Source organism: Dioscorea cayenensis, chromosome 19 (genome assembly GCF_009730915.1).
Source record: "Dioscorea cayenensis subsp. rotundata cultivar TDr96_F1 chromosome 19, TDr96_F1_v2_PseudoChromosome.rev07_lg8_w22 25.fasta, whole genome shotgun sequence".
In the NCBI taxonomy this organism is placed as follows: Eukaryota; Viridiplantae; Streptophyta; class Magnoliopsida; order Dioscoreales; family Dioscoreaceae; genus Dioscorea; species Dioscorea cayenensis.
This window is the reverse complement of record NC_052489.1, coordinates 18129519-18149508: the sequence shown is the minus strand read 5'-3', so window position 1 is coordinate 18149508 and position 19990 is coordinate 18129519. Positions and strand designations below refer to the sequence as shown.

Below are 19990 nucleotides of genomic sequence, written 5' to 3'. Positions count from 1 at the left end.
CATTTGAAGATGGAGTGCATGTGACACATTCGCTGGAAGTCAACATCGTTTTTTATTGGACAAACAGTTTTATATCATCGAGTGTGATAAACTTCACCCTGTCAAGGGAAACTTCGAGACCCCATCACTCACATATCTCAGCTAACACCAACTCCCAAGAAGTCTAAGCCGTGAACATCAGCACTCTTCCCTCCCCGTTGTATCTAGCAATACCGTAAAAACTCTCCATAATATATCGGCCAAAAACCAAATCGTACAAACCAAATGAAGAGAAGAAGAACAAAAAGAAGAAGAAGAAGAAGAAGAAGAAGAAGAAGAAGATGTAAAGAACAAACATCAATCAGAAAGGCAAACAAAAAAGTGCACAGTTGTATGCATAAAGGTTAGACATGATGTGATTGGACGGTATTTTTCCCTCCATCCCAAGGGCAAAAAAAGAAATAACTAGTGTGGACCCACTTGAAGTGACAGATAAGGAGTAATCTCTAGAGACAAATATTATTGAATCCATTGTACTTTTTCCCTCTTCTTTCCGTATCTTCAGCTTTTCTTTTCGGCCGGGCATCCTTGTCTGGAAGTTGGCCTCCGCTTTCCACCATTGTCGAGAGGAAGCCATATTGTCATCGCTCGAAGGAAAGTCTTACCTTATCATGAGTCTATGTTTAAACATCAAGTTTTTATGTTTAAACCATTACATATAGTGTTTAAACTAACGGTTAACTGTTTAAATAATTTCTATATCGTTTAAAGCAATATGTAAACCGTTTAAATATAGTGATTTAACTGTTTTAAAATATATGTTATTGTTTAAATTGAATGCTTTCACTGACATCGCGTTAAAGATGGATATTTTTCCAAAACCTACGATATTTTTCCAAAACCTCCTAGGTACAATCCTCTTCCCAAACACGTCCTGCTCGGATCTGAACTGGAGAGTTGACTATGTCGATGAGTTACCTGCCCTGGGACGATATGCATGGCTGGTATATAGTGTTTAAATTATCATGTCACTGTTTAAACATCTTTATGTATTTTTTTAAACACCGTTGTCACTGTTTAAAGAGTAAATCGATTTTGTTTAATATTTTGTTTTGTTTACAATGCCCTTTTTTGTTTCTCAAATTGTTTTTACTATGTCTCTGTTTAAATATCACAAGTTATCACAAGTTGACACTCAAATAAGTTTGTTTGATTTAAAATATTTAAACATTTACAATGGGCTCTGATTAAATATCAGAAGTTCACACTCAGATAAGTTTGTTTCATTTAAAATAAAACATTTATAACATTTATAACATTTACAACGTCTTCTCGGACCTCGGACACTTACGAGTCGACCCTCGTTCATCTATTAAGATTTCGTTTGACTCACCAAGTATCTGTACCTTCGAATGCTCATGGCGGTTGCATAACATGCGCATCAACTTGAACCTGCACAACGTAGAACACAAACAGTTAAAAAAGGTTAAGCAAACACATTGATAAAAACGTCTATTAATCGATGTGTCATGCTGACTTAAGCGGAGATCTTGAGAGTTAAATACAGAAAATAATATTTGTACACTGAGGAAAAGTTTTTAAAGGGTGAGAACAATTCTCAAGTGATAAATATCAACTCCGTCTTAAAGGATGTTTCATGATCTTCCTCCTCTGGAGAATCCTCCGCAATCAAACAATAAGTGAAAACTTTTTTTTTCTTGCCCAAATCGAAATGCCCGCTTAATTGCTTGCCCGTTATCCACCGCTGGAGAATCCTCCGCATTCAGGCAATTATGCGAGAATTTTGACTTGGCCAAGAAAAGATAGTTTAACTTGTTGCGTGATTACGGCTGATTGATTCTCAAGATGAGGAGGATCATGAGACATCCTTTAAGATAGAGATGATCTTAAAATTTTGGTCTGACTCCAGCGAATATCATAGACAAGAAGCAGAGGAGGAGGACGAGGAGGAGGAGGAGGACTACGAGGAGGGGTTTTCCATGGGAAGGGTTCTTCCTTCTAATTTATGGTGTGAAGTCCACAAGCCGGTTGACGCTTTAAATCCGAGAAAAAAAAGAAACGCACGGTGGACCGAGCTTGATTGATCACGATGAACGGGTCTTCCGATATTTATATTAAAATTAAGAAAATTTAATGCCATCATTAATTCTTCTGCTCAGGATACCATAAACTTGCCATCTGCCACATGCCAACACTTCAGTTCAAACGAAAAAGATCAATATTTTACGCAGAGACTTTAAGAGTTTACACGTTAGGTCAATATTTTAAACGTTAATATAAATAGTTAAACAGATAAAGACAAATTTAAACGGAGACGACAATTCTTAAACAAATATGTAATATATTTAAACATAGAATAGCACATTTAAACAGTATTTAACATATACAACTAGATAAACATAAATGAAAAGAACTTTACAACGAAATGAACTCGTTTTCAGTAGGATTCGACAATGGCACATCGTCTGTCTCGACAACAAGATCGACTACAGCTCATTTGAAGATGTAGTGCACTTTACCAATCCGCTGGAAGTCAACTTCATTTTCTGTTGGACAAACCGATTTATATCTCTCGGGTATGATAAACTTCACCCTGACTCATTTTCTAAAACAGATTTACATCTATCAATACCACAAAAACTCTCCATAATAAACATGCATTGTTTATAAATTCTGTTACTTCCTCCCGCAGAATGGTCAAAGTGATAGCAACGAAGAAATTCTCACTGTATTACGTAACCGGCAGAACTGAAATCGAACAAACCAAATAAGGAGAAGAACAAGAAGATGTAATGCAACTTTTAAACATTGTCTAACAGAAAGCAAGCAGAAAGCACCACATAAAGGTTGGACATGATGTGATTGAGCACTTTTTTTCCCCACCATTTTCAAGGGCAAAAATGGGATTTCACAACATGAACCCATTTGAAGTGAACGGTAAGGGGTAAAAGGGAAGTTAAACAATAACGGAAGGGCTGTCCGGGGTTTGCAAAACTTGGAGAAGCTGTTTGGGTATATTTGAAATTCACGAGGGGTAAACAGTAATTTTTCCTTTTTTTTAATATATATATATATAATATACACATATATGTGCATAAAGTACATATCTTATGATAAATTGCTTGAAATAATAAAGTGCTACAAGTAAAGCAACACAATCAAGAGTGAACTCTAGTGAGAATTATAAAGTAATGGGATTCTAGTCTTCACTTAGCAAATTTCAAAAACCTAGTTTTGGAGTAAGGTGGTAAAGTGGTTTTATTTTTAGTTCCCAAAGCATTTGAACACGTGAATCTATTAAATGAACAACTCATGTAATTTAGGGAGATATAAAGAAAAATTGAAAATAAACAAGATTTTTATAAACAATGAATTCTCTTTTCAACGTGAGAAGAAAGTTCAACTTTTATTATATTTATAGACTTTGTTACAATAAAAAGATAATATAAGGAAAAAAAGAGAAAACTCAAATCAATCATACAAAGAATGAAAAAATAAAATTAGAATCAATCAATTCCTATCTTGGGTTGTCACTTGCCATTATTTTTGTCTGTCACTTGTTGTGAGTGAAGGAGATAAATGTTCTTGTTCCAATTTACTATTTTGATATGATTGAGTCTCAATACAATCTTTTGAATTATTTTCATAATTTTCTATATTAGGAATGACATCCATGAATTGATCAATTTCTTTATAATTTTTCTTAATTGTCCCAATGAATATTTTAAAGCCATTCTTGCGACTCCACGTTTTGCTTTCATGCCCTTAGTTTAGAGTATGGCTCACCCAATATAGTCATACTTGCGACTCAACATTTTGTTTTCATGCTCTTAGTTTAGGAAATGACTCACCCAATTAAATCATACTTGCGGCCCTAGTGTATATGTATATATTAGTGCTCCTCTAATCATTGTTGTTTGCTTAAAAAAAAAATTCTTATATTATAAGGCTTCATTATTCATTGATGTCTCTACCACATAGCTTAGCTCCAAATGCATGTGAATGAAAACAGAATCATTGAAAAGAAAGCATAAAAATGGAAAAAAAAAATATTAGAGATATTTTGAAATGTTATGAATACATAGAAATTAGTGTTATTTTCCTCATATTTGGTTACTTTGGCATATTCTATAATGTGTTACTATACAATCTTATTAGGTAACCAATCTATATTAATATAAGTTATTGTTCATTCAAGAATAAACTCTTCCTCATTAATTAAAACAGAATAAATTAATAAAAATAAAATAAAATGAAATCTAAAAGCTCAAAAAACTATCCTTCTCTATCTATCTTTATGTTGGAAATAGATGCATTTAGGGGCCCCTAACCCGTGCCAAGCAGCAATACTTTTTTTTATTTTTATTTTTTTTATTATTAACACATCTTCTAACATTATTATCTCCAAAAAGCCAAAAAATTATATACTTCTTTGCTCTAAATAAAGCTTAAAAAGAGAAAGATAAAATTAAATATACACATACATAAACTATTTAAATTTATTTTTTTAATAAAAATGGATAAACCATAAATATATTGAAAGAAAAGAACAACAAACAATTAAGTACAACAGAAAATAAACGACAAGAAAATCACAAAAAGAAGTTCGTCACCAGAGGTGCTAAACTCCTAAGGGAACAACAAAACCAATAGAGACACACAAAGAAGAAAAAGAGAGGGCAAAAACAGCAAAAGGTAACAAAGATCTACTTATACTGCCAAAAACGTCTGTGAAATCTCAAGGTGACTACTCGGTGACGTTGGAGTTTCCCTTTGGCCCAACATTCAGGAAGACTAGCGAGTGCTTCAACTTTTGAGTGGAGTCCACCAAAACTTGGAGGGCCCTAGCTTCTCTTGGATCTTCTGGAATTTTTTGCTTGGTAGATATAGGTGGATGAGGGAGAAATTCTGCTTCTTCATATGACATGTTCAGGGCCTTTTGTTTCTCTCACTTCTTCTAACTGTAGTAGAAGTAGAACCTGAAACTAGTTCGGCAGGAACCTCATCCTCTTGGAAGTGATCCTCATGAAAGTGATCTTCCTGTGCTTCAAGTGCAGTGTTCTCTTCAATAAAGTTCACATCTTCTGCAAATTCATCCTCCAAGTATTTTTGGTCATCATCATCATCCCCCTAGTCAATTGGAATTAAAGTCTAACCCCCATGCAGGACCACCTATATATACCCTTTGAAATGCAGGTGGGAGAAATCTTTGATGTAAAGGTAAAGGATTCCTTGCTTTGACTGGAGTGGTCAATGCTTTCTCTATACTGGCAGAGACCGGAATGTCCCCAATCGGATCTTCAGAAATTGTAGGCTTGTCTCTAGATATAGAATCTGAACAATAAGCAGGACAATCCCTATCTCGAGGAAACTGATTATTATCAAGATTAGTTCAATTGAATTAATAGAGACCTCATCCCGAGGCACCACATCAACTAAAAAATTGTCTGTTTTTGCAAACTTATCTCGAGGAAGAGAAGATGGAATCAGAGAATTCAAAGGATTCTATCCTTGGAGTTCATCTCGAGATGCTTGATTGCCTTTTGAGATATTATCTTGAGTAGGGATGGGCATTGGGGGAATCCTCGTCCCCCGCGGGGATCCGCACCGTTTGGGATGGGGAATCCCCGGTTTCCTCCCCCGCGGGGGCGGGAATGGGGGTGGGGGAATAAAATTCCCGGATCATTGTAGCGGGGTGGGGGTGGGGAGTGATCTCTCCGCTCCGAAATGTTTTATATATATATATATATATAACAATATATTTGTTGAAATAAAAAATATATATATATAATATAATACAATGTTTGTTATTAGTAATGATTAGTCTCAATTAATATCTAATTTAATGGATTTTTTTCTTAGATTATTGGATTTTTTGTAAGAAATGTGTTAAAATAAAAATTAGAAAATATATAATATAATATCATGTTTTTTATTAATAAAGATGAGTCTTAATTGGTATCTAAGATTCTAAGTTCATGAATTTAAACATTAGATTAGTAGATTTTTTTTTTTTTTTTAAAAAAATTGTGTTTGGAGGCCGGGGTAGGGATTCCCGTGGGGCAGAGAGTGGGGGCTTCATCCTCCCCGATTCCCCAACTGGGGCGGGGACGGGGAATCCCCGCCCAAGATGCGGGAGTGAGTGGGGAGATACTCCCATCCCACTCCGTTCCATGCCCATCCCTAATCTTGAGCATGATCCGACGAATCAATACTCATCTCCTTTGAAGATAATTAACCATAACTAAATTTGTTACCATTAACCATAAGTAAAATTATTACATAAAAGATAATTACATGTGAATAATTGGTGAATCACTTCCATCTATTCAACTATTGCCCAATAAAAAAGGGAAAATACCTCCTATTTTCAACCACGTTGAAATTTTAAAAAATTATCTTAACTTTTCAATAATTTCCAAAAAAGTACTTTTATTTAATACACACACATATATATATATATATAATAGCAAATATATAAATATATAAATAAACATATTCTTGAATACTATATTTGTTCAACCACAAACAAATATTTTACTTTTTAAAAGAAATGCAATTATTGAATAATTCTAATCATCCATTTTTTATGCTACACTCCCAGCTTTCCAGTTAATTAAACAACAACGTCACATAAAATTTTTTACTTAACATTCAGTAAATAAATTACAAATAAAACATGCAACAAATAAATAGCAATAGTTTTCATATGGCCTATGATTCCTCACTCTCCAATCATTCAAACAAACAACAAAAATAATAAAAAAATTATAAACAAAATTACATTTTGAATAAATACATTTTTTTAAAAAATTGTATTTTGATATGAAATTATCATGAATCATTCAAGAACACACATAGCTTTTAATATGTTTCTGGTCTTGCATCCAAAAACAAAACAAAAAACTAATAAAATCAAATTTTGAGTTAAATTTCAAGAAAAAACCAAAAATAGTTCCTTTCTTAAGCACTCCTTCTCCTAACCTCATCCGTCATGACCATAAAATCAAATCTTACATTCAAACAAGCAATAAATAAATAAATAAACAAAGAAAATTATAAACAAAATTTCATTTTCCACAATGAATAAATCAAACAAAAAAAGTCCTACATAATCATTCTGAATCACTCTCCGAACACATACTTTTTCAATCTTTTAATCCTTTGCATCCAAAAATCAAATTCAAAGGAAAAAAAAAAATTCAATGAAAAAAAAAAGAATCACCACTACGTGAATCAAGCGGCCACTGATAATATCACGCCCCAACCCTAAAAAAGGGCCCACTAACAGATCGGCCGCATCTAATAGAGTTGGGCCCCACTGGATGTAAGGTCTCAAATTTCAGACTTGGTTAGAGTCAACACCAACAGACAAACCAGAAATAATAGTACATAAATATAAATAAAATAACACCAACAAAAGTAATACACGTATGTGCTTTAGCAGCCCTACAGGAATACAGTGCCACACTTAACAAACAGAAACCAGGAATACAAGTGGAATACAAATCTCACTCATAGGAAACAATTGTAATGTCTACAACCTTAAAGTTCAGTTATTTCAACAAGACAACAACTACAGAAATAAACAATTGACTGGAGGGTAAAAGAAAGAATAACTAAAATATAAAGCCTGAAATATATTTGATAATAAAATAATTATCTTATCACATGATTAAGTAATAAAAAGTAATTGACAAAGAATTGAAATAACAAATTAAACCATCTTATAATCACTGAAAATTTCAAGGTAATAAATGATTATCCAAATAAAATCAATTACCACAAGTTTAATTAATGGAAAAACCAAATGAATAATTATTCAAATAATCTCAAAGATGAAATACATAATTATTAATACAGCAAAATACAAGGTTTATTGTATCTCATTATTCAAAGAAGATAGACAACTTATTTTCAAAATAACTAGGTAAATAATTGCAAAAGAAATTAATGTTAGAAAATAGATGATCATAAATAAAGGAAGTAGATGAACAAAAATAACAAAATAATAAACAACTAAACAATATTGATGGAAGATGGACATAAAATTCGAGTACCTATTAAATCTTAAAATTATAATTATTGGTAATAAATAGGATTAGTAAAAGAATAAATGTATTGTCAAAAATAATTTAAAGTAATAATTAGGTATCACAAAAATAGTTGAATAAACCATGCACAAATTTTGTACTTGCAAGAAATATGAGAACTCGTACGTGGATTACTTACCGGGAAAAAGAAATCCTTCAATAAGACTCAATCGCACTAAGGGCTTGCTTTGGTGGGTTGAGGGGTTGGGGGGTAAATGAAGGTTTTGTAAGGGAAGGTTGTTGATCAACCCTTGCTTGGATCCAAGATTATATGTAAGGTAGGGTAGTTGTGGGTTAAATGGAGGGTTGAAAAACCTCTATTTAACCCCCTTTTTCAACCCTCCAAATTGGGGGGTTTTGGAGTGTTGAACTTTTTCCATGACGAAATACCCTCTTGAAATTAACTAATGACATGCATGCCCATATAACAAATTAGATTTGATGTTCATGAAAAATAAAATAAATAGTAATTTCCATTAAAAATATTTAATTAATAAAAATAATATTGTATGTATAAAATTAGTATAAAATACAATTTATAGTTTTAAGCGCATTTTAGTAATTTTTATATAAAACCTTACCTTCTATTACCCTCAAACAGTACAAGGTTTGATAACCTCCATTTACCTTACCTTCAATCTAAATAAGGTATAACTTAAAACCTTCTTTTACATTACTTTACCTTGCTTTACCCTACTCTACCTTCCTTTACAAAACATTTCTTCACCTCATCCAAACAAAGCCTAAAGCTAAATTGAGAGATTATTGAGAAAAACCATAAACCAGAGGCTGCCTCATGTTGACATCCTCCATGACCACAACTTCTCTTCTTCCAAAACCTTTCCTAAGTTGCTTAATGCCTCAAAAGGATAACGAAGAGAGAGACAGAGACTGGATGACAAAAGCTTCAGGCTTTGCCATCATATTGCCACCATGAATGCATGCAGAAATTGGAGAACAATGCTCTGTGAGGGAGTCGTTGTTCTTGGGTTCCGTGAGCATCAACTGCTACCTTAACCAGACCCTCTACTCCTCTATGAGGAAAAAGGCAGAAGAATTGATTGCTAATGGCTTGGGATGGCAACAAAACTGAAATTAAGTAAGGCTTAATCACAGATTAACATGGGATTGAGAAATTTTAATCGAAGCTTCCAGGAATCCAGGCTTTGAAGCCTTTTACAAACATACGAAGCCAAAAAACTGGGATCCATAACAATATAAAATTCAAAAATAATAATTCCACAACATTACCCTCTGATGTTACACAAACATGCTATCAGGTTAAAATATAGGATCCAATGAAAGTGGGGTCCACAATACATTGCTTCATCTGTTCCATATATCTCTCATGCCCAATGCTGGGCCAAAGGAACCAAAGCCATTCTCCTACGTTGCTCTTTTACTCTATCTTCCTGTGATGTTTAAAAGATTCATCTCGTATGTATTCATTGGCTTATTGTCACTAATTCTCTGGTGCTTACGGCGTTCGAAAAGCCAGAGGGCACCGTGAACAATACCGAGTGTCACTGAGTTGCAAGAAGCTGCTGGGTATATATCATGTTCATGAAAAGAGAGAATGCTATGTGTTACTTGGATGTGAAGTTCGAAAACAGCACCATAGAGATCCCCCAGCTCAGTATACAAGCTACCACAATATCAGAGTTTCGCAACCTCATAGCTTTTGAGCAATGCTGCCCCGGTTCCGGAAGCCACTTCACTAGCTATGCCATTTTCATGGACAACCTCATTAACACTCAATATTGACGTTGCTGTTCTCCAGGACTGTGGCATTTTTGAGAGCAAACTGGGGGTTACAAGGATGTGGCAATTTTCTTCAATCAATTATGCAAGGGTGGGTAGTGCAAGTGTTTAAGGATGTGTGAAATTTCTGCTCATCAGATCGCCATAGATGGAGAGCAATGTTGATTCATGATTATTTCAGCAATCCCTGGGCAATCATCTCTTTTATAGCAGCATTTGTGCTCCTTGGTCTCACAATTGTTCAGACTGTATTTTCCATCCTGTCATATGTTCACCCACCTAATTAAAGCTTTTAGTCTTGTCTATTTGTGATTTCTGTTGAAAAATTTACATCTTCTCAATACTTATGAATTTGATAAATGTACTATTTTTTTTTAATCCCGGCCCATCTGGCGGCAACCACTTTTTTTTATGTTAACAGATATATATATATATATATATATTATAAAAATGGATAAACCATGATTTTATTAGAAAATTGAGAAACATGACAAACTAAAGCAGTACAAACCAACAATAATAACCCCAAGCAGAAGCATGGGCAGAGCAAAACAAAAGAAAAAAAAACAAGAACAAAAAGAAATACATCACAAGAGGTGATGCCTTTCTAACAATCACATACTAAAACAATAAAAGAAGAGAAAACAAAGTGGAGTTGACGAAGTCTGACAGAAAGTGATGGAGGTCAACTCATGTTGTAAGAAGAGGGGATTACTCCTGAGGTTGTTGTGGTGCCGCGATGTTGGATTGTTGGCCCGCTCATTCAGGAAGGTGTTTACAAAATTATTTGCTATTTGACAAGTTGCAATAGATGCTAAGGAACCCTATTGTCCAATGTGAACACAAGGCAGTAGTTTGAAGTCCATAGCTTGCAATAATTGAAGATAAAATTAATTTTTTTTAAATTAAAAATTGAACAAACCACATTATTTTTATATGGGCCCATCCATATTACTAATTAAAGATGTTTTAATGCATGTGGTTTATCTTTCTTTATTCTTTATTGTTTTTATTTTTTACTTTTTTTTACTTTTAGAATGGACCTGGCAGCATCAACTACAAGTTGGCATACAATTGAAGGCAGCATTAACTTTGACAACAATAACTTAGCTTTCATTCTCTTGATTCTTCAACGGATTTAGGCTAAGAACGAGATAGAGTTTGAGGAAACCAGAGATGACAGCCGCAACAGAGATAGTGTTGGAGATGGACCCATTGTTGGATTCCATCAAGGAGAAGCTCAAGATTATCAAAATCCAAACCCTTGAAGAGGAAGAGCCATGCACCATCTATCGAGTAGTCCCATCGATTCGTGGAGAAGATGGAGCTGTCTTCGACCCCAAGATCATCTCCATTGGTCCTTTCCACCAAAACAAGAAGCACCTCTTGCCAATGGAGGAGATCAAATGGTGCTACCTGCACAAACTTCTTAGTCGAGTTCCGGAGAACACATTGGAGGAGTTGCTGGGAGTTGTCGGTGCTCAAGCTCCTCAAGCTCGAAAAATGTACTCAGAGAAGCTTTGTCTTGAACCTGATGCCTTTGTCAAGATGTTGTTGCTTGATGGTTGTTTTATTGTTGAGTTTCTTGTCAGGTTTGTCCTTGAAAAGAACCATGGTCAACTCACAGATACTAACTGGAAGATGCCTCTTGTGAGGAGTGATCTTTTATTGCTTGAAAATCAAATTCCTTTCTTCATTCTACAATCCTTATTTGACTCCTCAGTTTCCTCATTGTTTGATTTCAAGAACCAAAATGACCCTCCCATCACTTTAAAGGAGCTCGCTCTTAGTTATGTTACTCAAGGGAGGCTAGAAATATTGCTAGAGTCAGTGAATAATGTCAAAATACATCACTTGCTTCATTTGTTTCAAATTTCCCTTACTCCAAATCCTGCGTTGAGTGGTCCTCAGCCATTTTCATGCATGAAGATGTTGATGCAATTTCTGAGGAAGTGTAAGAGATTCATCATTGATTTAATTATTTGGCTGCTCTCCACTTGTCTTTGTTGCTTTGCTATCTATAGACGTCATTCTTATCTTCTGCCAAGCAAGCGAGATGGTTCAAGGACCCCAAGAACAATACCCAGTGCCACAGAGCTCCAAGAAGCAGGGATAGTATTCAAAGAAAGGAAGATGAATCAAAAGAAATAGAATATGTGTTATTTGGATGTGAAATTTGAAGATGGCATCATGGAGATTCCACGTGTTCCCATACAAGCATTGACTATCTCAATGTTTCATAATCTCATAGCTTTTGAGCAATGCTGCCCCAACTCCGGCAGCCACTTCACAAGTTATGCTGCTCTCATGGACAACCTAATCAACACACCAATGGATGTTGTTGTTCTTCAAGATTGTGGTATTATTGAAAGCAAGTTGGGCAGTGACAATGAGGTGGCTATCTTCTTCAACCAGTTATGCAGGGGTGGGTATTTAGACTATGAAAATCATTATCTAATTGAAGTGTTCAAAGATGTGAGAAAATTCAGCTCATCTAGTCGCCATAGATGGAGAGCAATGTTGATTCATGATTATTTCAGCAATCCTTGGGCTATCATCTCCTTTGCAGCAGCATTTGTTCTCCTTGGCCTCACAATTGTGCAGACTGTATTTGCCATTTTGTCATATGTTCACCCTCCTAAACAACCAACTTAATTTTAATGTATGCTATTTGTATCCTGTTACATGTACTATTTTACTTAATTTCAACCAGTGAATTTTCTAGTCTTGTGGAATCAAAGATGCCTCTGACTTTGCAACATCCTCTTGGAGGACCACGTTGACATTTTCCAATATGACCACTAGCCGTGGTCAACTTCCCCATGTTTCAGCTTGGAGTTGAACCAAAGCTATGATCATGGGGGAAGGAAAAACAGTGGTCTTAGACTTCCTCCAGGGTCTCTACAAAAGTTTAGACGCTTCTGTAGCTACAAGTGAGCTTCCATTGGCTGTCAAGGCAGAGCTTGAAAATCTCTTGCAAGCATTTCTTGCAATTGAACAAACTGTTCTTGAAGCTGCCGAGGAGAAGCTGAATAATAGCAAGGTGCTCATAGCTTGGCTCCGTGATCTCAAAGAAGCTGCTTATGATACTGATGACATTCTTGAGAGGTTGGCTCTTACAGATCCGGAAGTCATTGATATGCAATTCATGGTTCAACCCAGTTGTCTAATCTTCTCATGTACTTCCAGTTTACAGTACCCTGGTCAAAAGATGGTAGGCATGATCAAAGCTATTCTAACGAGAGTGGAAAAATTAGTGAAGAAGCAACCACAGAGGCTTGATCTTCAACCAACAACCAGGTTGAGTGGAAACACAGAGATCACATTATACCATCCCAAAGCAGATGAAGATACAGAGAAGATGATCCAGCTATTGACATCTGAAGAATCTTCTTTGCATGTGGAACTTTCTTTCATTGCTATCATTGGTCGGGGAGGTGTCGGGAAGACGACACTGGCAAGAATTGTCTATGATGATCATAGAGTTGCCAGCCATTTTCAGCTTTAGGTGTGGGTCACTGCATCTGAAACTTATGATGCTGGGAGATTGTTAAGATCCATAGGGGAGTCTGCTGCCTGATATCCTTTTCCAGATAGCTTCACCCTGGAAGAAATTTTTAACAATCTGAAGAATAGATTAGTGGGGAAGCCATACCTGCTTATTCTTGATGATGTCCGGAATGAAATACTCGGCTGGTAGATACTGCAGGAGAAATTGGAGAATGGGCCAAGCGGAAGCAAGATTGTTATCATGACTGAGAAAGGAGAGATTACTAAGAAGATGAGATTGCCATTCTTGTTGTATCATATGCAAGGTTTGTCTCATGAAGACTCCTGGTCTTTGTTCAAAGAATGTGCAATACCACTTGATCAGGGGGCATGCCAGAATAGTAGAGAAATTGAAGAAGTGGGGTTGGAAATTGTGGCGAAGTTAGAAGGATTACCTTTGTTTGTCAGGATGGTTGGTTGTCTCTTATGCTTGGACTTCAATCTAAATGACTGGAAAATGTTCTTGAATGCTGATGTTTGGATGTATAAATCTGAAGACTTGTATGGGATCCTTGCTGCTTTGTGGTTAAGCTATCAACACTTGATGCCTCACCTCAAGTAGTGTTTCAAATTCTGCTCTATTTTTTTCTAGAGATCACAAGTTCGACAAACAAAGCACGGTACATATGTGGATTGCTCAGGGCCTCATTCAACCTCGGCAAGGGAAAGAAATGGAGGATTTGGGGAATGAGTACTTTGATTATTATTATTATTATTATTATTATTATTATTATTATTATTATTTTATTTTTTTATTTTTTGATAAAAGGAGCATAAAGCTATTTTATTGAAGGAAAAACCAAACAATACTAGAAAACCAAACAGACAACAAGATGAGCAAAACTAAGAAACCAAAGTCAAACTAGTACAAACTGAAGCCATTCACTTGAAAAACTAGTACATACTTTGATTATCTTTTGAACAGGTCCTTCTTTCAGAGCTCGAGCTTCAGAAACAAGTCTGTTGACTATGAGCTACTAATGTTTTCAAGGACGAAATTCAGTGTTGATTATACAAAGCCAAAATCCCAAGACATCTTTGAAGAGTACATAATGCATGGATTAATTTGTGACTTAGCTTTATCCATCACTGCATATGAATCACTTTACCTATCACCTGTAACCAGGAATATGAAGAAGAATGTGCGTCATTTATCGCTTCAATCTGATAAGGATACCATTGCTGAAGCTCTGGACTTGGCCATGCTGTATAACCTGCGGATGCCACTGTTACACAGAACAAAGTGTTCCAGTTTTGATTATGATACATTGTTCATGAACTTGAAATGGATCCGAGTGCTGTGTTTGAGTGACATTGGATTGAAAACCTTACCAAACTCAATTGGCAATTTGAAACAACTCAGATGCCTGTATCTTACAAAGACATCAGTTGACACAGTTCCGCAAGTTCTGTGTAGTTTGCGCAATTTACAAACTTTGAAGCTGAACATTTCTTCGTCCATTCTACAGTCCTTACCTTGCAGTATGTCAAATTTGATTAATTTGCGGCACTTGAAGGCAAATGGAAGTGGTAAGATGTATAAGATTAAACAACTCACATCATTGCAAGAGCTAGAGAAATTCACCGTAGTAAATAAAAATGGGCACAAGATAGTGTTGCGTGTGAGGAAGCGCGGAACCAGTGTGGCAATTAGTCAAACACTTGGTGTGTAATATCACAATACCTAGCAATCACACAATGAATGGGCAATGCAAGGATAACATACAACCAATTTCACAAGAATAAAGTAAGAGACCAATTTAACGTGGTTCGGCTAAGAACAAGCCTACATCTACTGGAGAACAATGCTTCACTATATCATGGGGAAATTAACAAAAGCGCAAGAGTATAAGAAATAGGCATAAATCCTCAAGAGGGTTGTCAAGCTCTAAGAACTAGCCTTATCTAAAAAACAAGGGTCTTGCCTTGTTTTAAAACCCTTGTTTTAATGTGATCAAGCAAGAACAAGAGTTCTCCTCTATACCTTCACTCTTTCCACTCTACAAATACAAAAGAACTCACTCCTAATCTATTTTTCTCTCTTTTCTCTTATTACACAACACCCAACAAATATAACCCTATATAAACAATAGAGCAATCTAGACCGTTAGATTAAAAGAGATCAAGATTTGGCTTCATCCCAAGGATATCAAGCCAATATTTAACAGATAAAAGAGCTCAAGAACATGAAATAGATCCGGGGAAAGCTTTCCATTTCTCAACTTGAGAATGTGCATACCAAGGATGAAGCCCTAGAGGCCAAGTTGAATGAAAAAGAGCACATGAAAAGCAAAAGCTAGAATGGTCCTAGGACTACACATGGGACAGAAGTCCCATAGAATCAAATCTTGCAGCTCTTGAAGGTCTAAGACCACATGCAAACCTAAAAGATCTCATTATTAGAAATGACTATGGAGTAAAGATTCCAAATTGGTTGGAAGATGGTTCACTTTCAAGCCTTGAGACTATAGAAATCCTTAATTGTCGAAATTAGGATCTTTCGCTTGTTGGGCAGCTCAAGAGCTTGAAGATACTTAGATTGGATGGATTGCTCAAGGTTCAGCCTGTTGATTTACAGTATAACAGAGATGATGACCGACTTTTTCCTTATCTTCGCATACTTGATATGAGTAGATGCTCTAGCTCTATTGAAGTACCTCTAACACTAGAAGCAATGCGACTATACAAGGTGGGACTTTTGACACTTCTAAGATTACATCAAACCAGGAGCTCCATATCAAGTTCTTCGATTACACCACTGCAAATCTCTGTATGTCAAAGATTGACAACTCCACAAGTGGGACTGCTAGCACGCCAATCCCAGGGCCAACTCCAAGCTTTCCATAACTTAGTTATCCAAGATTGCACCGAGCTTGTTCACTTGCCAGATTATAGTTTCTCTGCACTTGCGTCTTTGAAGACTTTATGTATTGAAAATTGCCCAACACTCAGGCACAAACAAGCCAGTAGATAACAGTATTGCTACTTTCCATTCATCTCTAATTGATTTCAAAGTTATTAGATGTGCAGCTCTGACCAGTGATTTATTCTTTATTGATATTGGAAGGCTGCATTCCCTAAGCTCCATGGTGATTAAAGGTGAGCCAGTAGTTGACGAAGATCATCCTAGTGAACACACTTCTGTCTTTGAATCACTCCCTAGGGGTCTTCTACAACACTTTAAGTTACTCAAAGAGCTACAAATTGTGGACTGTGAATGGTTGACAATGCTTGGACTCCAAGTTCTTGTGTCACTCAAATGCTTGAAGATTGCAGGCTGCCTGAGGTTGGCTAGTTGTTCATCGCCTTCAGATAAATATCCAATGCTTCTTGAATATCTAGAGATTAAAGAGAGCTCATTGCATATACTCAATGGTGATCAATTGGTAAGAGGCTCTCACTTCAAGTGAGACAAAAGGCTTAGGTCGCTGGTTCAACTCCGGGGGAGTGAGAATTAATACCCGACTAAGCAAAACAATACATGGCTTGTGCAGAGTTCTGTTTTGTGTCTCACTGAGGTGGGTCAGTCTCTCACAGGTGAGCTACTACAGAGTCTCATCAATCTGCGGGAGCTAAAAATTATGGAGTGTGACGAACTAGTGAACTTTCCAAATGAGATGGAAGAGAGGCTTCCTTGCCTTGTCTTCCTCAAATGGCTATTCATATACTAATACAGCAGACTCCAATCTTTGCCTTGTGAGCTTGCAACCATACCTTCTCTTGAAGAAGTATACATAACATAATGCAGCTCCATTCGATACATACTCGAGAAGGGCGTGCTAGCCTCCTTGTTCATGTTGGTTATCAAAGACTGCCATTATTTGAAGCAGAGATGCAAAAAGGATGGTGAAGATTGGTCCAAGATTTCTCATGTCTTCTACATCGAGATCGACAACCGGAATGTTAAGGAGGAGGCATTATCAGAGACAGGTTCCTCTAAAGAATACATCTTTGTGTCAACAATATTAGATTGGAACTTTCCCTCTTGAACCATGATACTTGTGAGATTTTGTAAAAGTTATATACATGATAATGTCTCACTACCTTTGTAAAGTCATGCTCCATATGAATTTGATCAAAGTTGTTTGACATTGTTCTACTGTGTATAAATTGTTTTGGTGGGAAAACCTTCTCCTGCTTCTACAATGGATTGTATGTGTTAGATGTATTATTGTATTGTATATATATTTATACATGTATATGTATGTATATATATATGTATACTTATCATGTTCTATATGTAGACCCAAAGGGTCACTCATGTAAGATGTTCAAGTATATACACTTGTTCCATTCTCTCTCTTCCTTCTTCTAACATGGTATCAGACGCCTACGTTTTTTTGGCTGCTATCGTAGGCCGCCGATCTCCACCGTTGCTCACACATTACTGGTTATGATTGCCAATCTGCATTGCCCACCCTAAGCTGCGCGCTGACCTGTACGGCCCATCAAAGGCCACCAATCTCCACTGATTATTTTTTTTTTTAAAAAAAAGGGAGGAGCTTCAACTTAAGCTCCCCATCCACCTGTTCTTCTCCAGCCTGCCGCCTGAGCTTATTCTCCCACCGGCTGCCTAATCCACCAGGCCACCACCTCCTTGTGCCTCCAACAACTACTTTGTGACCTCTTTCTCTCTCTCTCTCTCTCTCTCTCTCTATCTATCTATCTATATATGTGTATATATATAACCCTTTTATTCCAGCTTAAAAAAAAAAACTTCAAATCTCCATCACCCACATCTGTGGCCGTTTTCTCCTCCACATCGGCCAGTGAATGGCCATCCACACCACCACCAGCCTCTAAACCAAATTCTAAGCTTGCAAATTGCTCCAAAAAGAAAACAACAAAAAGCTTGCTCCACACACACAAACAAACATAGATATGAATGACCTACCTCGATTTCCGCAATATTCAAGTTTCTAGATTTGAATTCTTTTCTCTATTGGAACAGATAAAGGCCATATAGTAGGGCCCATCCTATAATTAATATATATAAATATATAATTAAAAAATAATAGGCCCACTGTTACTATATATATATATATATATAATTTGGCAACAAAGTGGTAGACAGACAAGGCTCATTCATTTGATGGTGACCACTTTTCACAATGAGTGAGGTTTATTAAAAAAAAAGGATGTTTATGGATATGTTGTTGTTTTTGTTGAAGGAACCAGCCTCCAGGTTTCCTCCACAGGGGGGGTCAGTACTCTCGCTGCCTCTCGATTTTCTTCTGTACATCTGCACGTTGCTTGTCCTGCCGTTTCTTCACCGGCTCCACCTCTTCTTCCAACACCCACTTTACACAGGGTTCTCCTACTCTGCTGCCTCCTACAAATAAGTATTTTTTAGCTATATTCTAGCAGTTCCAGCAATCCTATCTAGCGGACTCCATCTCCTCCACTGGACATACGAGTTCCACTTAGGTTGCTCCATCTGCTTCAGGTAGTTTCTGTCCTTTCAGACTTCTTGACTCTGGTGCTTCTCTCCATATGACCCCTGATGCCACTCATCTTCACCATACCCATTTACCATCTCACGTTACCTGTATTCGTACTGCTAATGGCACACTTCTTCATGTTTCCTCTACTGGTCATTTCTCCTCTAGTGTTTTCATAATTCCATCAGTCTCTAATGTTCCTCGTTTATCCATGAATATTATATTTGTTAGCCAGCTTACTGATTATGATTGTTAGGTTATCTTTGATCGTATCTCGTGTCATATGCAAGATCAGAGTGGGATGGTGATTGGAACTGGTCGTCGTTATAATGGAGTTTATGCGTTGGATTCCCTATATCTTCCATCTTCACTTAGACCCATTCATCACTGTTATACTGTCGTTCAGTTTCATCATAAATCGCATCATCGTCTAGGCCACTTATGTCCGTCTTGTATATCGTCCCTTGTTCGTCATGGTGTTTCAGGAGCGGTCTCTCCTCTTTCTAATGTCATCTGTTTTGGCTATAATCTTGGTAAGAACCTCCAACATCCTTATCCTTTGATTGTGTCTTAGACTACTGCTCCTTTTGAACTTATTCACTCTGATGTTTGGGGTCCTGTTCCCTTTGTCTCTAAAGGTGGTCATCGCTATTATATTCTTTTTATAGATGACTACACGTGATTCACCAGCCTTTATCTTATGTCTCACCATAGGCAGTTATTGTCTATCTATCAATCTTTTTCCACTGTGATCCACACCCAGTTCTCTGCCTTTTGTACCTTTTTGTCTTCTGAAGGCATCTTACCTCAGTTATCTTGTTCTTGGGCTCATCTTAGAGATGACACATGATCTTCTTCTAGTCGCTTTTCTTCCCTCTTATTTCTGGGCTGAAGATGTCAGCACTGCTATTTATCTCATTAACCTACAACCCTCCTCTCACCTTAATGGTCATAGGTGAATGTCTTCATGGGACACCTCCCGGCTATGATCATCTTTGTGTTTTTTGGTTATCATTGCTTTGTTTTGCTCTTACCTCGGGAGAGAACAAAGCTAACAGCGCAGTTTGTTTCTTGTGTTTTTCTAGGATATGGCCTTGAGCATAAAGGTTATCATTGTTATGATCCTGTCACTTTTTATATTCGCAT

General features: G+C 36.5%; 2 protein-coding genes across 2 annotated transcripts; both read left to right on the top strand.

Annotated features, from left to right (window-relative positions):
• Positions 1 to 11030: 11030 nt before the first annotated feature.
• On the top strand, positions 11031 to 12509 carry LOC120284105 (UPF0481 protein At3g47200-like). Its single transcript, XM_039290910.1, has 2 exons — positions 11031 to 11808; positions 12106 to 12509. Exons 1-2 carry the CDS (start codon positions 11031 to 11033, stop codon positions 12507 to 12509), a joined length of 1182 nt encoding a protein of 393 aa, XP_039146844.1.
• Positions 12510 to 13605: 1096 nt separating this feature from the next.
• LOC120284104 (putative disease resistance protein RGA3) lies at positions 13606 to 16377 on the top strand. Its single transcript, XM_039290909.1, has 3 exons — positions 13606 to 13928; positions 14329 to 15049; positions 15898 to 16377. The coding sequence occupies exons 1-3, from the start codon at positions 13606 to 13608 to the stop codon at positions 16375 to 16377; spliced, it is 1524 nt and encodes a 507-aa protein (XP_039146843.1).
• Positions 16378 to 19990: the final 3613 nt, after the last annotated feature.